Raw genomic sequence first — 17,138 nt, 5'->3', positions numbered from 1 at the left:
CTGACTTTGCAGGAAGTGCCCTTCATGCGCAGGGCTCATCGTCCCCCCAACCTGTATGCGTCCTTCGCCACGCGAGTCCCGATGCGAGTGTGGGACGCTACTAATGTTGCGCATGATCTCACTACCTTCCCCTCGCCATTCACGCCATTGGTTGGGAACCCAGATTTTCATCCCGGGATGGAGCCCGGGGCTTTCGCGCGCTGGCGGGATGCAGTGCGCTGTTCCACGTGTACAACCCGGACGGCGTCAGCCCGTTTCAAGAATTCAGGCGAGAATACCAACTGCCCAAAACGGAAAGGATGCGGTATATGCAAGTGCGTCATTGGGCACTCCAGCCGCAGGTGCGCGAATCGGCGGACAGAAGGCTCCGGCCTTATGAGAAGTGGCTCGTGACACGCACCTCAGACTCAAAACTCATCTCGGATCTATATAAGTTACTGCAGCCTTCCTCCTCTCATATTTATAACCTGGGAAGGGAACGCTGGGAACGTGAACTGGGGAGGGCCCTAAGTCACACAGAATGGGACCACATTTCCTACCGGGCACGACACTCCGCGTACCACACCGGACTCACGGAGACGTTCACTAAGGTATCCACATATTGGTATTATACACCAGAGAGACTGCATGAAATGAACCGTAACATTGAGAACACTTGTTGTCGGGATTGTGGGCAGATAGGCACACTTACACATGTTTTATGGGACTGCCCCCTGCTAGGCCCCTATTGGAGAGAAGTCTTGGACGAGATTGACTCACGCTTTGACATTGAACTGCCTCGCTTCCCCGCATATGTCCTGTTGGGCTTGCCCAACGAGCTGATGTACCCTCTGAAATCTCGCAGGGGTAGGCAGATTGCGATTGCACTGGGCTCTGCTGTCCAAAACATACTCATTCACTGGCGCACCACCACACTCCCCTCCACTACGGGTTGGCTGCATAGGTTGTGGCATGTCCTGGGGATGGAGAAGTTGTCGCTCATGGTGGCGGGAGAGGTGGAGCAGTTTAATGACCTGTGGCAGTCGTTTCACTCCCTACTTGTAACGGAATTTACAGAACTTACATGCCCCCGATATCTCCGATTGTTGAGATTAACATCACCGGCGGGTCCCGCTAACCAATTAGTCTAGAGTTGCGGTCAGATGGGAGGGAAGTACGAACTGAGGGAGGTGACACAGGTGGGGGAATTTAGCACTGTACGAGGGGAGGGCGGGAGGGGGCTCGAGGGGATGGGAAGGGAGGGGGGAGTTCGAAAAGGGGTAGTTTGTTCTTGAAGTTGTTGTTGCTGCATACGCACCAAGCACCACGCTCAGATGGACACTACGATTGCAGAGCCTTTGCGCGCTGGTTGCGCTCCTGTATAGTTGTACCATGGCACTGATTCTTTGAGACGACTGCTTCCATTTCCTTTTTTTTTGTAATGTCTTAATAAAATACTTTAAACATAGAAAGTAAAACCTCTGACCAGGACGAACCTGGTTAGGTGTATCTCACACCCGCTATATGGCGGTCAATGTCAAATTGTGCCTAGGTCCCGGTCTACCATGACCATTGACATCATTGACACTTTGTACTTATTTGCGCTATACCTATTTAAAACTTTTTTAAATTCATCTCTCGATCTCACCTTATTGGATTTTTTGTAATTGTGTTTATTAAATTTTTCTAATTAATTGCATGGAAACACTACTCACACTGGATCAAAACAAACATGCTTCTAACCACAAACCTTTACATACTCATCTAACCACATACCTTTACATACTTTACTATGCTACCTTTGAAAGCAAGTGCTTCTGTGCCCCGCAGAGGTAGTAAAGCTCTATACAAATTTTGCAATGCAATACTCATTAACTTACTGCACTTGCCACACAATAAAGCCTTTACAACATAATTTGGAGTTTTCACCAGGAACAATCTCTTTTTTAACACACACTAAAAAACACAAGCCGAACACGTAAGGCTGTTTTGTGTCAGACCCGATGCAAAGAATAAATGGCGACACATTTCAGCTGAGGTTTGCTGTATCCCGGTGTTAAAGATATCAAACTTTAGCCGAGACAAATAACTGTGTAAAATATCCCAATATTACAGATTGTGCCACAATGTATAGCATAATTAGTTTTTCTTGCTGCATAATTTAGTCAAAAATGACAAATATTTTGATCCCTTACTGCCGCATAACTGTGACTTGGGGCTCAATATTAAGCTAGAAGTGGCCCAGCAAGTTCCATTACAGTCTGATTTAGGGAGTCAGTCTTCTGCCTAAATACTGACAATGGAGCAGAATTTGTGGCACCGCTACCAGCCATGCAAAATGGAAACACCCCAAGGAAACCACGAATGCATGCTTGAAGTTTACAAATGCCCAATAGAAAGAGACTGCTAAAGAGACTTCACAGTCAGCATTCTATGCTTTTCTACCACCCTACGGTTCAGTTTAGAAAGTGCATTGTCCAGCACACCCCTGGAGACTGGTTGGCTTCAATCAATGCAACTCTAATCTTGCTTGGCGGGACAGTCCCCGCGGAACATCGTCAAGCTAAATGCTGTACAAATCAAGGGAGGCAACTGTTTTTTTTTTAAACATGAAGATTCTAAATATATTTAAGTGCACAAAATAACTATAATTTGCATAAATGCAAATCAAGTGTGATGCATACAATGCCTTTTACCACTTAACACCCAGTTTTGTTGTCATAGACTATTGCATTACCCCCTGCGGAATAAAAATATGAATGACACAGCAACAGACCAATGGATGAAGAGGCCTGGCTGGAAGCATCTGTAATCATACATACCTTTTTTATTAAATCAATTGCTCTTGGCAGTTGCCAGAGGTAATAAAGGGGATTGGGCATGTGAGAGTTCTACCTTACACCAGCAATGGTGCTGCACGGTGGGTGGGCGTGTTGGCCTTTGAAAGACCTGTATTTCACTTTGCATGATCTGAAATGTTTAATATCAGATTCGATTCCCAAACATATGGTATCCACTGTTCTACCACCAGTGGTATACCAAGAGTGGTGTGGGCATGGCATGGAAAATGGGTCTCCATACTGTTGGATGGCTAATAAATACGAAACTGGGTTCAGTGCACGCCTAAAGCCTCTGGGTTCAGGTGCCATAGCACCCGCTGCACCATTGGCAGCAGAGCCCCTGTATGCCACTCTTGGGAAGCTACAGGACGACACAAACAAAACAAGGATTGTCATAGCCAATAGGTCTCGCCTTTGGTACCTTATAAGTGTTTAGTTATGCAGCATAATATCCTTGGTGCAACAACATCAACTGTTGCATGGCAAAGCACTTATAAGATCCCAAATGTGAGACCTATTGGCTATGCCAATGCTTGTTGGAACTGCCGGTGCTCAGCACTGGCAAGACCTGTGCCACTTAAGCCCTGATGGCTGGCACTTATCAACATCAGGTAACAGGTACTGAATGACTGCGAGTGTTCCATTTGAACACCGATTGTGATTACACCTTTACAAAGAAGTGAACGAGGTATTGGGGATAGCCACAAAGATGTTCTAATTTGGACTGCAAGTGTTACTACAATTCTTTGCACTGTGCCTCACTCATTTAAGCCATATTGTTTATTTCTCGTGATAGCATTTTCTGTTATCCAGGCCACTATACATGAGATAATTCCCTCTGCTTCATGTCCTGTGCACGGTTATCAGATATCTATCACTGACATATCACGTCAGCAAGGGCTTTAAGTAGGCCGGGTCCTGCTGGTGCTCAACACCAAAAGTTCTAAAAAGCAGATGCAACGAGGGTCCAATTTTGCCCTCACCCTCACAGTTCTCAATATAAGAAGCTGACAGTGTCCGTCTGAAGGTCTGCCCACTGCCTCCCGGTATCAACATGAAAATAGAAAACAGACAATGCGAAAAAATACATGCTGATTTAATGACAGGAGGTTTATTTCGTTTGCAACAACCAGGAACTCATTTGTGTAAATCAGTGAAATGACTGGGGAATAAAAATAAATGCAGAGCGTTTTTGCATAATTATACTCATTTCAATGACATAAAAAATGTGTTTTTTACAAAGACGCAACATAGGTTCTTCAACTAGAAAGAAAATGCCCTAAAAAATCGTTTTTGCGGGTGTAAATGCTGAAACTAACATTGAAGTGGCTAGAGAAAGAAAGGGAGCAAGGCTATGTGCGTGCCACAAGCACCAAAATGCCTAGGTTCTAGTAAAACTAGGGTAGAAGGAGAGAGAAGCAGCAAGGGTGAGAGGAGATGGACACAGAGGTAGTGGGAGGGAGAGAAGCAGCGCGGGTGGAAGGAGAGAGAAGCAGCGCGGGTGGAAGGAGAGAGAAGCAGCGCGGGTGGGTGGGAGGGAGGGACACAGAGGTAGCAGGAGGGAGAGAAGAGTGGGCTGGTGGGAGGAGAGGCACTGAGGTGGTGGGAGGGGAGGCACTCTGAGGTAGTGGGAGGGAGAGAAGCAAGGCTCTGTGCGTGCCACAAGCACCAAAACGCCTGGGTTCTAGTAAAACTAGGGTAGAAGGAGAGAGAAGCAGCATGGGTGAGAGGAGAGGGACACAGAGGTAGTGGGAGGGAGAGAAGCAGCGCGGGTGGAAGGAGAGAGAAGCAGCGCGGGTGGAAGGAGAGAGAAGCAGCGCGGGTGGGTGGGAGGGGATGGACACAGAGGTAGCAGGAGGGAGAGAAGAGTGGGCTGGTGGGAGGGGAGGCACTGAGGTGGTGGGAGGGGAGGCACTCAGAGGTAGTGGGAGGGAGAGAAGCAGCGCTGAAGGAAGCGCCCAGAAGGTGCATTAATTATTCACGGTGGCAGGTGCTTGTTCTGAGCTCATTTTAATAACTCCGCCATCAAAAGGCGAACACGCGCATATATAATCTGAGGCTGAGCTGGAGTTAATCTAATAGTATACAGTGATTTATATTTTTCCCAATAATCCAATGGAGAGGGAAAATAAAGCGGAGGGCTGCAGCAGGCGGGTAATCTGAGAGATAGCTCTGCGATGACTGAGCACACTGCACTCACCTGTACAGGGTAGAATGCACATTCGGGGACAAGTGTGCAGGTCAGGAAGCTTTTGATCACAGAGAGCACAACACATACTCACCTGTGGAGCTGCGGTGCGCTGGGAAGGCAAAGGGAAACAAGTCACACAAGGGCATGCTCCTCCGAGAGGTGCCAGGAGTCCCGGTGTCGAGGGGAAAGTCCCGGTTTTTCGTCATATCTCCCGGTAGATTTTCCTAAATTCAGCCATGTCCCATTTTTGAGAGGGTCGATTGAAGACAGAGGGAGGCAACCTTTATTGTTCTAATGCACGGTCACTAGCCATTTCAAAACTCAATTTAATTAACGCAGAGGAGGCGGGCTGCACGAATCGTGCGATGGGTAACAAATGGCAGAGTAATGAGGGGGTTCTCCTGTGACTAGACACACGTGCACCATGTGAATACCTCTCGTTTTTACTGAATAACGGCTGCAAGCAACCTGGGTCCATTCGGCTGGGAAGGTCAGTGGTGGCACAGCATGCCTGGTGAGGGAGGCAGAGCTCTACAGTACAGCAGGACAGGGTTGCCGCATTAAACCAAAGGGAAAGTGAAATAGAAAACGTGCACCACAAAGGTGCATATATGCGATCATTGCTCATCAGGGTGGCGATGGAAGTTCGCATGCAGGGCACCAGGAAAAGAAGAAACAAGCATTGGCCGCCAGCAAAAAGAAAACGTGCGGCCGCGACCGGGTGTTGTGTGGCGCGAGTGTTGTGCGAGCGCAAAGGGAGAGAGGAAAACCAGATGGCGCATCTGCGCCGTGCAGGGCCGCGAAAGTGATCGCGATGCACTTAATGACCTGTGACAGAGGAAAGACAGATGGCGGCTGCACGCGTGCGTAACCGCAAGCTTAAGGACACCAAAAGCCTGTGGTAGCACTTTCAAAACCCGCTTACTAAAATGTCTCGCAGAGCAACGCATGCTCTGGCTCAGGCAAGACCTAAAAAAATGCCAGACCTGGGAAGTTACAGGACACACACACTGCCACTCCACAATAAAAGAGTTGCATGGGAGCACAGATACACAGACATGGGCACTCTAGCTGTTGACAAAGGACACGAGCCACTACCTTGCTAAAAGCCACAAAACTAACAAGGTGAATTGCCAGACTACATAAAATATAATAATAAAATTTAAAAAACAACTACATAGAACATTTTTCAAACTACAAATAAAGCGTTTCTCAAAAGTCCCACCCAAGCCATGCTCCCCAAAACAAATTTTGATTCCTCTCTTCTATGCGGCCAAGCATCTCTTTAGATCCCCAAAGCAGTTTAATTTAAGAACATTTGAAATTTGGCTGAGATACTGAACCAGTGCCAAATGCACAAAGTCGCAGCTTCTGTAGAACTGGGGGAGTAAACTAGGAGTGAAGGGCTGTAAATCTGTCGTGACTTTCAAAGTAGGGCAGCCATTTTTAATCTACCGGTATTTGATGGGGACCTAAATTATCTTTAAAAACTTAAGTATAGAGGAAAAACACTTTAGGGAAAACCAGAATTAAGAATCTGATCAACAGTGATTTCCATATTGGACAAGACCAAGCCAGCTCAATTTATAGGTTATGTGTGGACAACCCTTCTTGAAGCCTCAGGGAATTGGTCAGCAGCACCATTCTTCAATCATTGCTTGCTACAGGGCAACTTCTGTCTCTGCTGGCTTGAGAAAAAGATTGATTTTAGGAGTGTCTCAACACCTCTCCGGGGAAAAAAGACCTCAGGTCTTGGAGCCCATGAGTTTGCTCCTTAGGTTAAAGGCCGTCAGGGTGACAATTGTGAAAAGCAGGATTTTTTTTCCAGATAGATGTGCTCTATCACTGGTGCTTGATCTTCAGTATCCACCAGAATATTCCAAACAGAAAAGCACATGTTTACATTTTATGTACCGGGATAGACTTTGCCTGCAGCCTTTTCCCTGCTTCAGCCACTCACCGCTGGTTTTGGCTCCCTGCTCCTGGCGTTTGTGTCTCCCCCCCGCCGCCGCAGCCTCTTGCCATCCCGGCACAGCCGCGGGGAGGGGGCGACACTCCAATTCCCAGGGGCACTTGCGGCAGGTAGCCACACCCGCCTATTCAGCGCCCGGAGGTGCTTAAAATCAAGGTCAGCCCCCGCGTCGCGGGATGCGTGTGGGCAAAGGGCGGGCCGTCTGAGGCCGGCTGGGCCACCATATTGACATTTGCTAACCGAGTAAGATTGTGGGGTTATATCCTGTTTTTCATATGGTTCTATAAGTCATACGACACAGTAGGAGGTGTTGGCTAGTACCATCTTATATCTATTGCCCCATATAGATTGCTGCTTTTGATTTTGATTTTTGACTTATAGTATACATTGCTATTTAAACATGACTAGACGTCGTGTAAAACCCCTAATGGATAAAACACATAATTCGAGTGATACTTATTTGACCAAAGCAGTTAGCGCTTTGGCGGAAGAAATAGACCGCACAGAAAGACGTATATCAATGGGTACTGGCTCAAAGGGAGGGGAACAAGTTAGTTTGATTGCAGAGATCCATAGAAATAGAGAGGAAGGACTGATCTCTGCAGACTGGGCCACCGATACAATAGAAGTGACACCTGATACAGTCACAGTTGGAGCTGAGAATTCTTGCCTCTCACGTATCTCAGTTGCACCGAATTTATCTAACCTGTCCCCTTCGCCCCCACCTGCAAATATAACCAAAGGGTGTAAAAAGAAAATTTCAGGCCAGGGACAAGGAAAGCCAGCTAAGGAAAAGCAAATTAACACAAGAGGGACCTTGGCGAAACAGGGAGCTGCTTCCGGTAATGAACAACCCAATCTTACATTCAGTATGGATGTTTTTATGGAAAAGATAAACAAATTAGTTTTGCCGCTACATTATAAAATCGATAACTTGGCAAGAGAGTTACACAACCTTAGTGGGCATGTGGACAAACTTAGATTGAGAGATCAATTAGCCAACCCCAAGGACCAGGCTAGTGTGACCACAAATAATGTTATTGCTAATCAGGCAAAGACTACCCAGCCAATTCTAGCGACGGCTGGGCCTAGTACAGACATGACTGTAGCCAGAAAACCAGATGATGGTGAAAGTTTAGAAATACTAAATAAACCACCACAGGAGAATAGTGTAATTCCACCGATAGATAGGCAATGGGAAACCAAGGGAGAACTCCACGGAGCAGACAAAAGGGCCACGTAATCCAGTTAACCCTAAAGTTACTGACACACCAGCAGTTATAAACTTACCGCCAGAATGTGGAGCATATGTCGCAGTCCTTTCTAATGTACCTAAACTGCGGGACGGTCAACCAGAAACATATGAAACCCTAAAAAATAAAACTCTTTATTGGCTATCAAAAAACTGTGGCTTCCCACCAATAGAGGCAGAACAGATAATACTTACACAAAGAGTGGGGTGGATAGGCCCCTTACCAAAAATATTTGATGGAGACTGTGTAATAATTTTAGGTCGCCGGGTTGGGCACACAAAACCTTACTTAATGCTCCCCCTCCCTCATGTTGGGATTTTAATATAACACTATTCCCATTTGGCTATTTTTACAGACAAGTGATTTGGCTACCAACCATATGGCTTATCACTCTAATATTAACCTATTGCCCCCATCAGTAGCCTGCCCCACACGTTTCTCCATTCCATTGTATAATAGATTCCAGTCCTTGAGCCCGATGGAGGACAATGATTGACATATAAGTCTTGAGGGGGTACCCCCAAAGGATGAGCTAGGTATGAGGGTAGTTCATAGATCAACTAAAAGGGGAAATTAAATAAGTGATACACAACCCCCATATACAGACCCCAATAAGGTGTATATATGTTCTGACAACAGTGAAAATGGTGATCATACTATCAAACTCTGCTAAAAAAAAAACAAGACTAGGCAACAGGGTGACGAGTTTCCAGAGAATGTGGCAATGGCCATAAATCCAACTGCTAGCCAAGGAATACAAACAGTAATACAGGAGGGTTATACACTTACAACATGGAATATTGCAGGCCTTGGCAGAAAATTAGATACCCCCTTTTGGCAGGATGTTATCACTTGTGGTAACGACTTTATTTGTATACAGGAAACTTGGAGTACAGATCAGGTTGTAGTGGAAGGTTATACATCCCATTGTCTAAATGCTATACCCTCCCCAGCAGGAAGAGCTAAGGGTGGACTGCTGCTGCTTATATCAAATAAATTAATTGGGTGTCAAATTATCAGTTACTCATCTATTGGTAATCATAGCCAAGTGCTGAGACATGAGCTCCCACAGGGCAAGGATCTGGTTTTAATCAATCATTACAATAATATTTTCATTAATGATAGGGGAGCACTATTAGATGCACTGGATAAGGAGATAGACAGGGCACTGACACTCTCTAGTAAACTTGCCATCATTTTGTGGGCTGGCGATTTTAATATCCGAGTCTGCCCCGCAATACAAACCAATTCATGTGGGTTTATGTAGGCCCACAATACTACTGTTGGGAACAATGATTATTTGTTACATTTTCCCCATTGTAGATATGGTATGACCCTAAATACGATAATGGCAAAGTTCGACCTTGATTTATTAGACTGTTCTATGAGAAAGGGCCATATTAAATGTCCAACTTTTACTGGGAGAAACGGGAACAGTTACATAGACCATATTTTAATTTCTAAAAACAGTTTCTATACTGACCTTTGGATATCTGAACAGGCGGTCTGTGACCACAACAGTATTTCCATAGTACTTTTAGATTGGGGTAACAAATTAACTAATACCGAGGACTGTATCTTTGATATCCTCCCTGTCAGGCCCAATGGAATGAGAATTAAGTGGGATGGATTAGACCCACCCAAAGTCCAAAAGGAAGTGGTCACTAACTGCAGAAAAGAAAATAGACTACTGCCTTAGTGAAGAGGTCCTCCCCGACATCCTGCTAACTACATTCTCTGATATTAACAGAGAAATTAAGAGTATATTAACCAGAAATACTAAAGGTCAGAAAAAGGCTGGCACGAGGTGGTTTGACTCCAAATGTACCCAGGAATTGCATAAGTTGAAACTGGCACTGGGGACTAAACCTCGTAACCAACTGCATGTCCATGAGTTAAGAATTGAATATAAGCAAGCTGTATTGGCCCACAAAAAAGAGCTGCGAGTAGATGCCTGGGACAAACTAAGTATGGCAGCCAATACCAAGAATAGTAAACTTTTTTGGGAAACTGTAAATAGTCCTTTTTTAAAAGATAACTGTACTCCTGAATTGACGTCCTACGTAAATTGCACAGAATGGATCAAACATTTTTTTTTAATTTTTAATCCGGATAGGGTGTTATTAACTTCATTTTCAAATGATGATTTTACGTGGCCCACATTACCAATGTTAATTGATGTTGAAGAGGTGCAGGAAGGGCTAGTAAATAGCAATGGGGGGAAGGCACTGGGCCCGGACGGGGTTCTGATTGATTTATATAGGAACGCAATGGATTTATGGGCCCCGATCCGTACAAGGATTTTTAACACTGCAGCTTTGGGGAATTTCCCAACATCTTGGGGCCAATCATTAATTGTCCCACTTTACAAAAAGGGTTCTCGTTCTGAAGCCTGTAATAACCGTCCAATATCACGGTTGGATTCATCTATAAAGGTGATGAGTAGGGTGCTTTTAAAAAGACTGGAAACCTGGGCCTCAGATTATAAGATTTTATCTCCTGTTCAGTATGGATTCAGGAAGAGCCTAGGCACCCTAGAACAATGCGTGAATCTGGACCTACTCCTTAACAAATACACAGTAGTGAAAGGGAGCAGTGCGTTTGATTTAGTGGTCCACTCTCTTCTGTGGACCGTACTGCTCGAATCTGGGGCCCCAAAAGAGATAGTGTTCTTTTTAGCACGAGTATATGAGAAACTATCCTGCAGTGTTCGATATGGGCCAACTGGCGAACTAACACCCTTTTTTGCTGTGAGAAGAGGCATTAGGCAAGGGTGTGCTTTGGCCCCTCTTTTATTTTCCCTTTTTATTAACCAAATAGCTACGGTATTAAATTAAAACTCAGCAGACGCATCAACGATAGACAACAAGGTTGTGCCGGTATTATTATATGCCGATGATGCTGTTTTAATTTCCCATACCCCGTTAGGCCTTCAACGGCTTATTAATAATTTTACAGATTTTATTAAAGGCAGGAAACTTTTAATTAATAAATCTAAAACATATATCATGATATGTGGGAAGAAAATTAAGTCATCAAGGCCCTTTTTTTTTTTAGATGGTTCTAAAATACAAGCTGTTAAAACCTTTTGTTATTTAGGTATCACCTTTGAGGGAAATGGCAAATGGACTGGCGAACAAGAAAATATTAGATATAAGATGGTCAGGAACACGAATGGTATATTTAGGTTTGCTGCCAAACTAGGGGACCGTAGGGTAAAGGACATGGTGACCATATATAACACAAGATGTGTTTCCTCAGCCCTGTATGGGGCCACTCTTCTGCAGTCCAACTCCAAACAGACGAAAACAGTTTCCTCAAACGGTTGTTGAGTGCCCCGGCTTCAGCCTCCACTGAGTTAATTCATCAAGAAACTGGCCTTAATTATATATCCGATTTGGCTGCTTTACGTCCCCTACTTCTATGGCGCTCCATATGGTCCAAGAGCGAAACGGAGTTCACACAGTCCATAATCAGGGACTGTCTAAAGTTGGATTACTGTTCCCGCATACCATGGTTAAGTTATATTACTTATTGGTATAACTTATTATTTGATTTTAATATCTTTGAGGAGTCTGAATACCCAATACCATTTTCTAAAAAAGAGATAAAAGACTCCTTTCTATCTTACAAGAGGGGGGAACGAGTTAAATTAATCAGGACCCAAAAGACATTTGTCTTTTTTAGGCAACTTGAACTTAAAAGTGGGTTTCAGGCATACTTGGTAGATGTGTCAAGACCCTCACATCGATTTGTACTAACACGCCTTAGGTTGGGAATCGCCCACCACCTCGTAGCCTTCCCTGTAATAGGAAAAAGCCCTAATGAGAAGTGCCCATGTGATAATATCTCAAAACAGAGTTGCTGCCATTTCTTATTATTTTGTAACTTTTATGTATTTTTTAGGAAATGTTATCTAAAGCCTATCCTTTTAAAATATAACATCCGATTAACTGCAAATGCCATGAAATTATTATGTTCATTTGAGAGCCCAGATATCTGTTTGTATGTTGCAAATTTTATAATGAAATGTAGAGCTGCTAGAAAATTGATAGTACTGTGAAATTGTGTTTTATAATGCTAATTTGCACTTATGCATATGTCACTTTATAGCAGATTGGGAGCGCCCTATGTACTGTAAAAGTCCACTTGAAAGCCCAGTTATCTGTTTGTTATGTTGCGAAAACTATAATGAAATGCAGAGCTGCTAGATAACCGATAGTATTGTGAAATTTTATCCTAAATCGTAATTTTGCACTTATGCATATGCCACTTTATAGAGAATTTGCACAATTTTTCGAGTACTGTATAAGGGAATTAGATATAGCGATTTTTGCACATCTGGACCTTGGCACATACTTTTTAGCACTATGCACTTTAGTATAAAGCATTAGTATACCGTTTGTGTAGGTTATTATTGCATACTGTATAAACTGTTTACTTTTTGAAGTATTTATTACTTGAATTTATAATAGTGTGTTTTCAGTTTAGTAATAGGTTTCCATGAAGTTCGATCCGTGAAAATAAATTCATAACAATTGTATAAGAAGAGGAGCATGATACATTTGTGTTTATGACGACTAATTAGAAAGAGTAATAACATTTTAACCTTGTATTTTTATTTTAATAATATTGTTCAGCTTATATGGTCGTGTTATACAAACCGAATAAAGCTTTTTTAACTGACTGCACACACATATGCGTATAGTGTCAGTCTGGTTAAAGGTGATGAACTCCCCATAGTATCACTAGTTGAATAGCTGAACGCATAGCAATGACTTCGTATTAAACAGAATAGAGCTGGATGTACTTTTAGAGTTTCTAAACTGCACAATATGCTATTCGGGATGAAAAATCCTGACTTCCCACTTGACCAAACTGTGTGATCCACGGCCCATCACTTCACTGTCATTTTGCTTAGCCATACAATACGAGAGCACAATGAAGTAATTTAGCGCAGGATAAAATCCTCAAGTACATGGTTAATGTAAACGACCGTGCTAACATTTAATAACAATATAGCCTATAGAAATAAATAACATGACAAACTGACATTTTGAATAACGTGTCAATGTTGTCAGGTCATGGGAATTTTTGCCAAAGTTTCATTTTTTTTTTTTAAAACTTACTTTCAGTGAATGTCATTCAATTATATGAGTATGTATTTATTTGAGATGCTGAGAAATATTTGTTTCATTTTAGACGATTTTTTTGAATGTGCTACCTCGTGTACGTCTTTCGATGGCTGGTGCTGTGACTCGTGAGTCAAGCATGGGAGTTTCATAAACCTTATAGAAATCCAAAACTAATGAAAAACATGGGGGCAATGTCGTGTCGTTTATTTGTCTAGCCTTTGCAGTGATCCCTAATATCAAACAAATTAGTTCCATGTCTAAAGGAAATCAGCCTAGCTTCCTAATGCGATGTCTGCTCTCCTTAACGTGCATTTAAATCTACAGCAATTTATTGGTTTTATTCGACATTAGGATTTTTTCAAACATATAGTGTTCTTTTAACTAGACTAGGCTTGTGTTGTGTGCACATACACACTGTTTTAACTTGTTAAGATTGTACCCAGACTTGAGCAACAAAATAGAGGATTTTCACTCGTGATGCGTATGCCACTTCCTGACACATTGCTTTCTGTAACAATGTTATGCTTTGTCTTTGCTTTTTAGTCAAGCCCGTATTTTCAGAAGACTTGGCCCGCAACAGCCCTAGAACCTACCACATCCTTCCTGAAATCTTTAGTAAAATGATGACGCGGGGTTGTTGAGAAGTAAGTGACAACAAAGTTGAGGGAGAAACGTACTTAGTTACCGCGAGTCGAAACGCAGACGTCAGGTATTAAGTACGGGCGAAAAATACAAGTTATTGCCATCTCCCTTCTGGCGCTGTTCAACATCTGGCCTGACCAGTTACAACCCACACTAAATGACACGTTATCGACTGCCTCCATGCACGCGGGCGGACAGAGCGGTAAACATCTCTCACATGGCTTCCATTGATGTGGCAGCAGATTCAACACAGAGGGTGCCTGGAACCCCGAGGCGGGTTTCAAGGAGCAGATAGGACGTAAATGAGTGAAAAGAACGTCCCAGCGGCGACCAACAAGAAAGCAAGGAAAGTCGCTTCCATGCATTCAAAGTGATCTCAAACCGCACACACGTTAAACAAGGATTAAAGTATGAAAACACGAGGGAAACGGGGTCTGCCGCACCGCTCGCGCCCCCTCCTCCACGCAGCCGCCCCCCGGGTGGGTGTCAGGGCGGCTCCAGTGGCCGCGGAGGGTTCGAGGAAGCGCCGTGACTAAAGGCAGGCCCTGGCGGTGGGGGAAGGGAGCCTCCGCGAGGAGAGCCGTGCTCTGTGGGTGGGGAGCTCTGCACCATACTAACGTCTTCCGCGGGTGCTGGGGAGCCCCCCACGCGAGCAGGGTGAGGCGGCAGCGGCTACAGAAACAAACTTGTTGCATCCCCATATGCGCGGACCACATGACGATGTACCCACAGGGCCGAGTTGGAGCCACGAAGTTAGCTAGTACCATTATTTGTAGTTTTGTGGGGGGCCGAGTTTTGAAACTAGGAGCAAATAAGCTGTTTTTCCATGTTTTTTCTCCATGGGGTGTTGGGGAGCCTCTCCTCATTACCATCGCTCTCTAGCCCCGCTGCGCACTCACCGCTGCTGTAGCTTCTGCCCCGGTGCATCCTCCAGGCGGCGGCAGGGAGCCCCTGCTCTCCCCCGGGCCGGGGCCGGTTGAAGCTCGCCCGGAGGCTCCGGAGCAGCCCGCGCGGCAGGAAGAGAGCCATGGTCCGCCCCGGTAACCCTGCGCTGACCTCTCCGGAGCGAGGACGGCAGCCTCTCCCACCGCCACGCTGCCCGGCTCGCGCCAGAGTCGGCGCAGTCCCCTCCCTCCTTGGGTCCGGCCAACCCCTATCCACGGGGGACCAGGGCAACCAGCTCCCACCCACCGCCGGCCGGGTCCCCCTCTCCCAGCAGGTCTCTGTCCCTTTGAACTCACTCCAGAGTCTGGTGCAGCCAAGTCAGAAACAGTGCATTCATTTCCCGTGTATTGTTTTTATTCACCCTCTGCATCAAATATTAAATTTAAGAAAATGAGACGCTACTTTTTTTTTTTTTTAATTGTGGTCGAGTTATTTTAACCATTCATAAACACCATGGGCCTTATTTATGAAGGCCTTGCGCCGCCGGTGCGCCACTTTTAAAATGGGAAAAAGTGACGCACCGGCGGCGCAAGGCCTTCATAAATAAGGCCTCATGGGTATATATTGACCAAAAATGTCAGGAGTTGCGAAAGTGACATCATCACCCTTACATCGTAATGTCTTTCCAGAAAGTGACATCATATGGTCTTTGACCCTGAATTTTCCCAGTATATGATGTCAAATAACCGTAACTCTGCTGACATCACAATAATTGACATCTCCAGAATAACTGCATGATTACAACATCGAAGACAAAATGTCTACTTTCGATGGCATCTATATTAAGGTGCTGACATAAGCCATTGGGGAAACAGAGGGATTAACGCAGCAGCGTTTGCACTCAATAGTCTAGTTAATCATGTACTCAAATATTCTGTTCTACATTCAATGGTTTGACCATGGCGTGCATCGGTTAAAGGGGTTCTGCTGAGACCCTTATTCTGAAAGTATAATGAAATTCCTGGACGCTGTCCAGGACACTGATGCACTGCTCTAATCACTCATACAGAGTGTAAATCCAAAGTTCAACTAGTTTACAGTCTGTTCAACTCAAATTCATAACTTTAAACATTGTAATCATGTATCAATAGACATTTCGAAACATTCTTGTTTTATTCAATTTATAATTCCTTTGAAGATTTTCTAGAAAAAACATTATATGTTGTTGACAATTCACAAGCATCAATGTTGAGCAGCATTGTTATATAGCGCATCCCAATGCATTTCGGGCAAAGTCTGGTGCCCTTCGTCAGGGGAATCTGCAGGACAACACAACATGGTTTTAAATCTCTCATAGCGGCAGAGGATACAGGGTTACACTAGAGAGGGGTCAGGATTGGTAGAGCATAACCTTGTTACATGCATAAACTAAACACCCGGAAAGCATGATCATTTAAACATCACATTCTAAGTGCGCAATATCACATGCTTAAACGTAGGGAAAAAGTGACAGGGGAAAATGTCCCGTGCTTGAGCCCTTGTGAGGGATTACCTCGTCTGTGTTAAACTCTGCTTATGACGTACATTATCTTGCCATGCTTTCAATGTACACGAGTGACACTAAGTGTTTTCATCATGCCATGCGTAACCATTAAAAAAAGCGGGAGTGATGTCTAGCGAGAGAGAAACTTTGTGAGGGACATGCATAAAAAACTTACATGCGCAAGAGACTTTTAATGCGCAAAAGACGTTCTAAGTGTCGGACGATAAACCTTCCCAAATCGAGAACCTGCGGGGGATAAATTAACCCAAACAGTTATGGTCGAAATTACTATTAATGTGCACCCGTGCTCAAAGATTGAAAAGCGATATTACCGCGTTGACTTCCTTGAGTGTCTCTCTGTGAAAAACAAAGAGTACGAGGCTATTACTTGTCTCTTGTCGATAAAAACAGAGGCGACTAGGTGTAAAGTCGGGGAAGTGTTCTTACCGTTATTCGTAGACGCGTGTGTTCATGCAAGTGCTCAGCAGTGCCGGTGTGGTAAACAACTAGCAGGAAATGACTCGCTAGGGGGAAGTTATGACCGCGAAAAGATAGCAAACACAAATGAAGGACTATGTCTTGGGCGCACCATGTTGGAATGGTACAGAATGTGAATCGGAACTGAAATTGAAGGCTGTACTGTGCGAAATGCCGTAAATAGGTCAGAAACAAAAATTATAAGGACTGTTCATTAAAAT

The 17,138-nt window shown here is 44.3% G+C and overlaps 1 protein-coding gene across 1 annotated transcript in view; it reads right to left on the bottom strand.

Moving 5' to 3' along the window:
* NME4 (NME/NM23 nucleoside diphosphate kinase 4) overlaps nucleotides 1-15,215 on the bottom strand; it is a 76,269-nt gene extending 61,054 nt beyond the window's left edge. The window contains exon 1 of the mRNA XM_078664320.1: nucleotides 14,912-15,215. Coding sequence (XP_078520446.1) covers nucleotides 14,912-15,041 — 130 coding nt within the window. The 5' untranslated portion in view covers nucleotides 15,042-15,215. The remainder of the gene's footprint in view (nucleotides 1-14,911) is intronic.
* Nucleotides 15,216-17,138: the final 1,923 nt, after the last annotated feature.

Source organism: Lissotriton helveticus, chromosome 10 (genome assembly GCF_964261635.1).
Source record: "Lissotriton helveticus chromosome 10, aLisHel1.1, whole genome shotgun sequence".
Lineage (NCBI taxonomy): Eukaryota > Metazoa > Chordata > Amphibia > Caudata > Salamandridae > Lissotriton > Lissotriton helveticus.
Note: the sequence above shows the minus strand (reverse complement) of the source record. Positions and strands in the feature narration are given on the sequence as shown.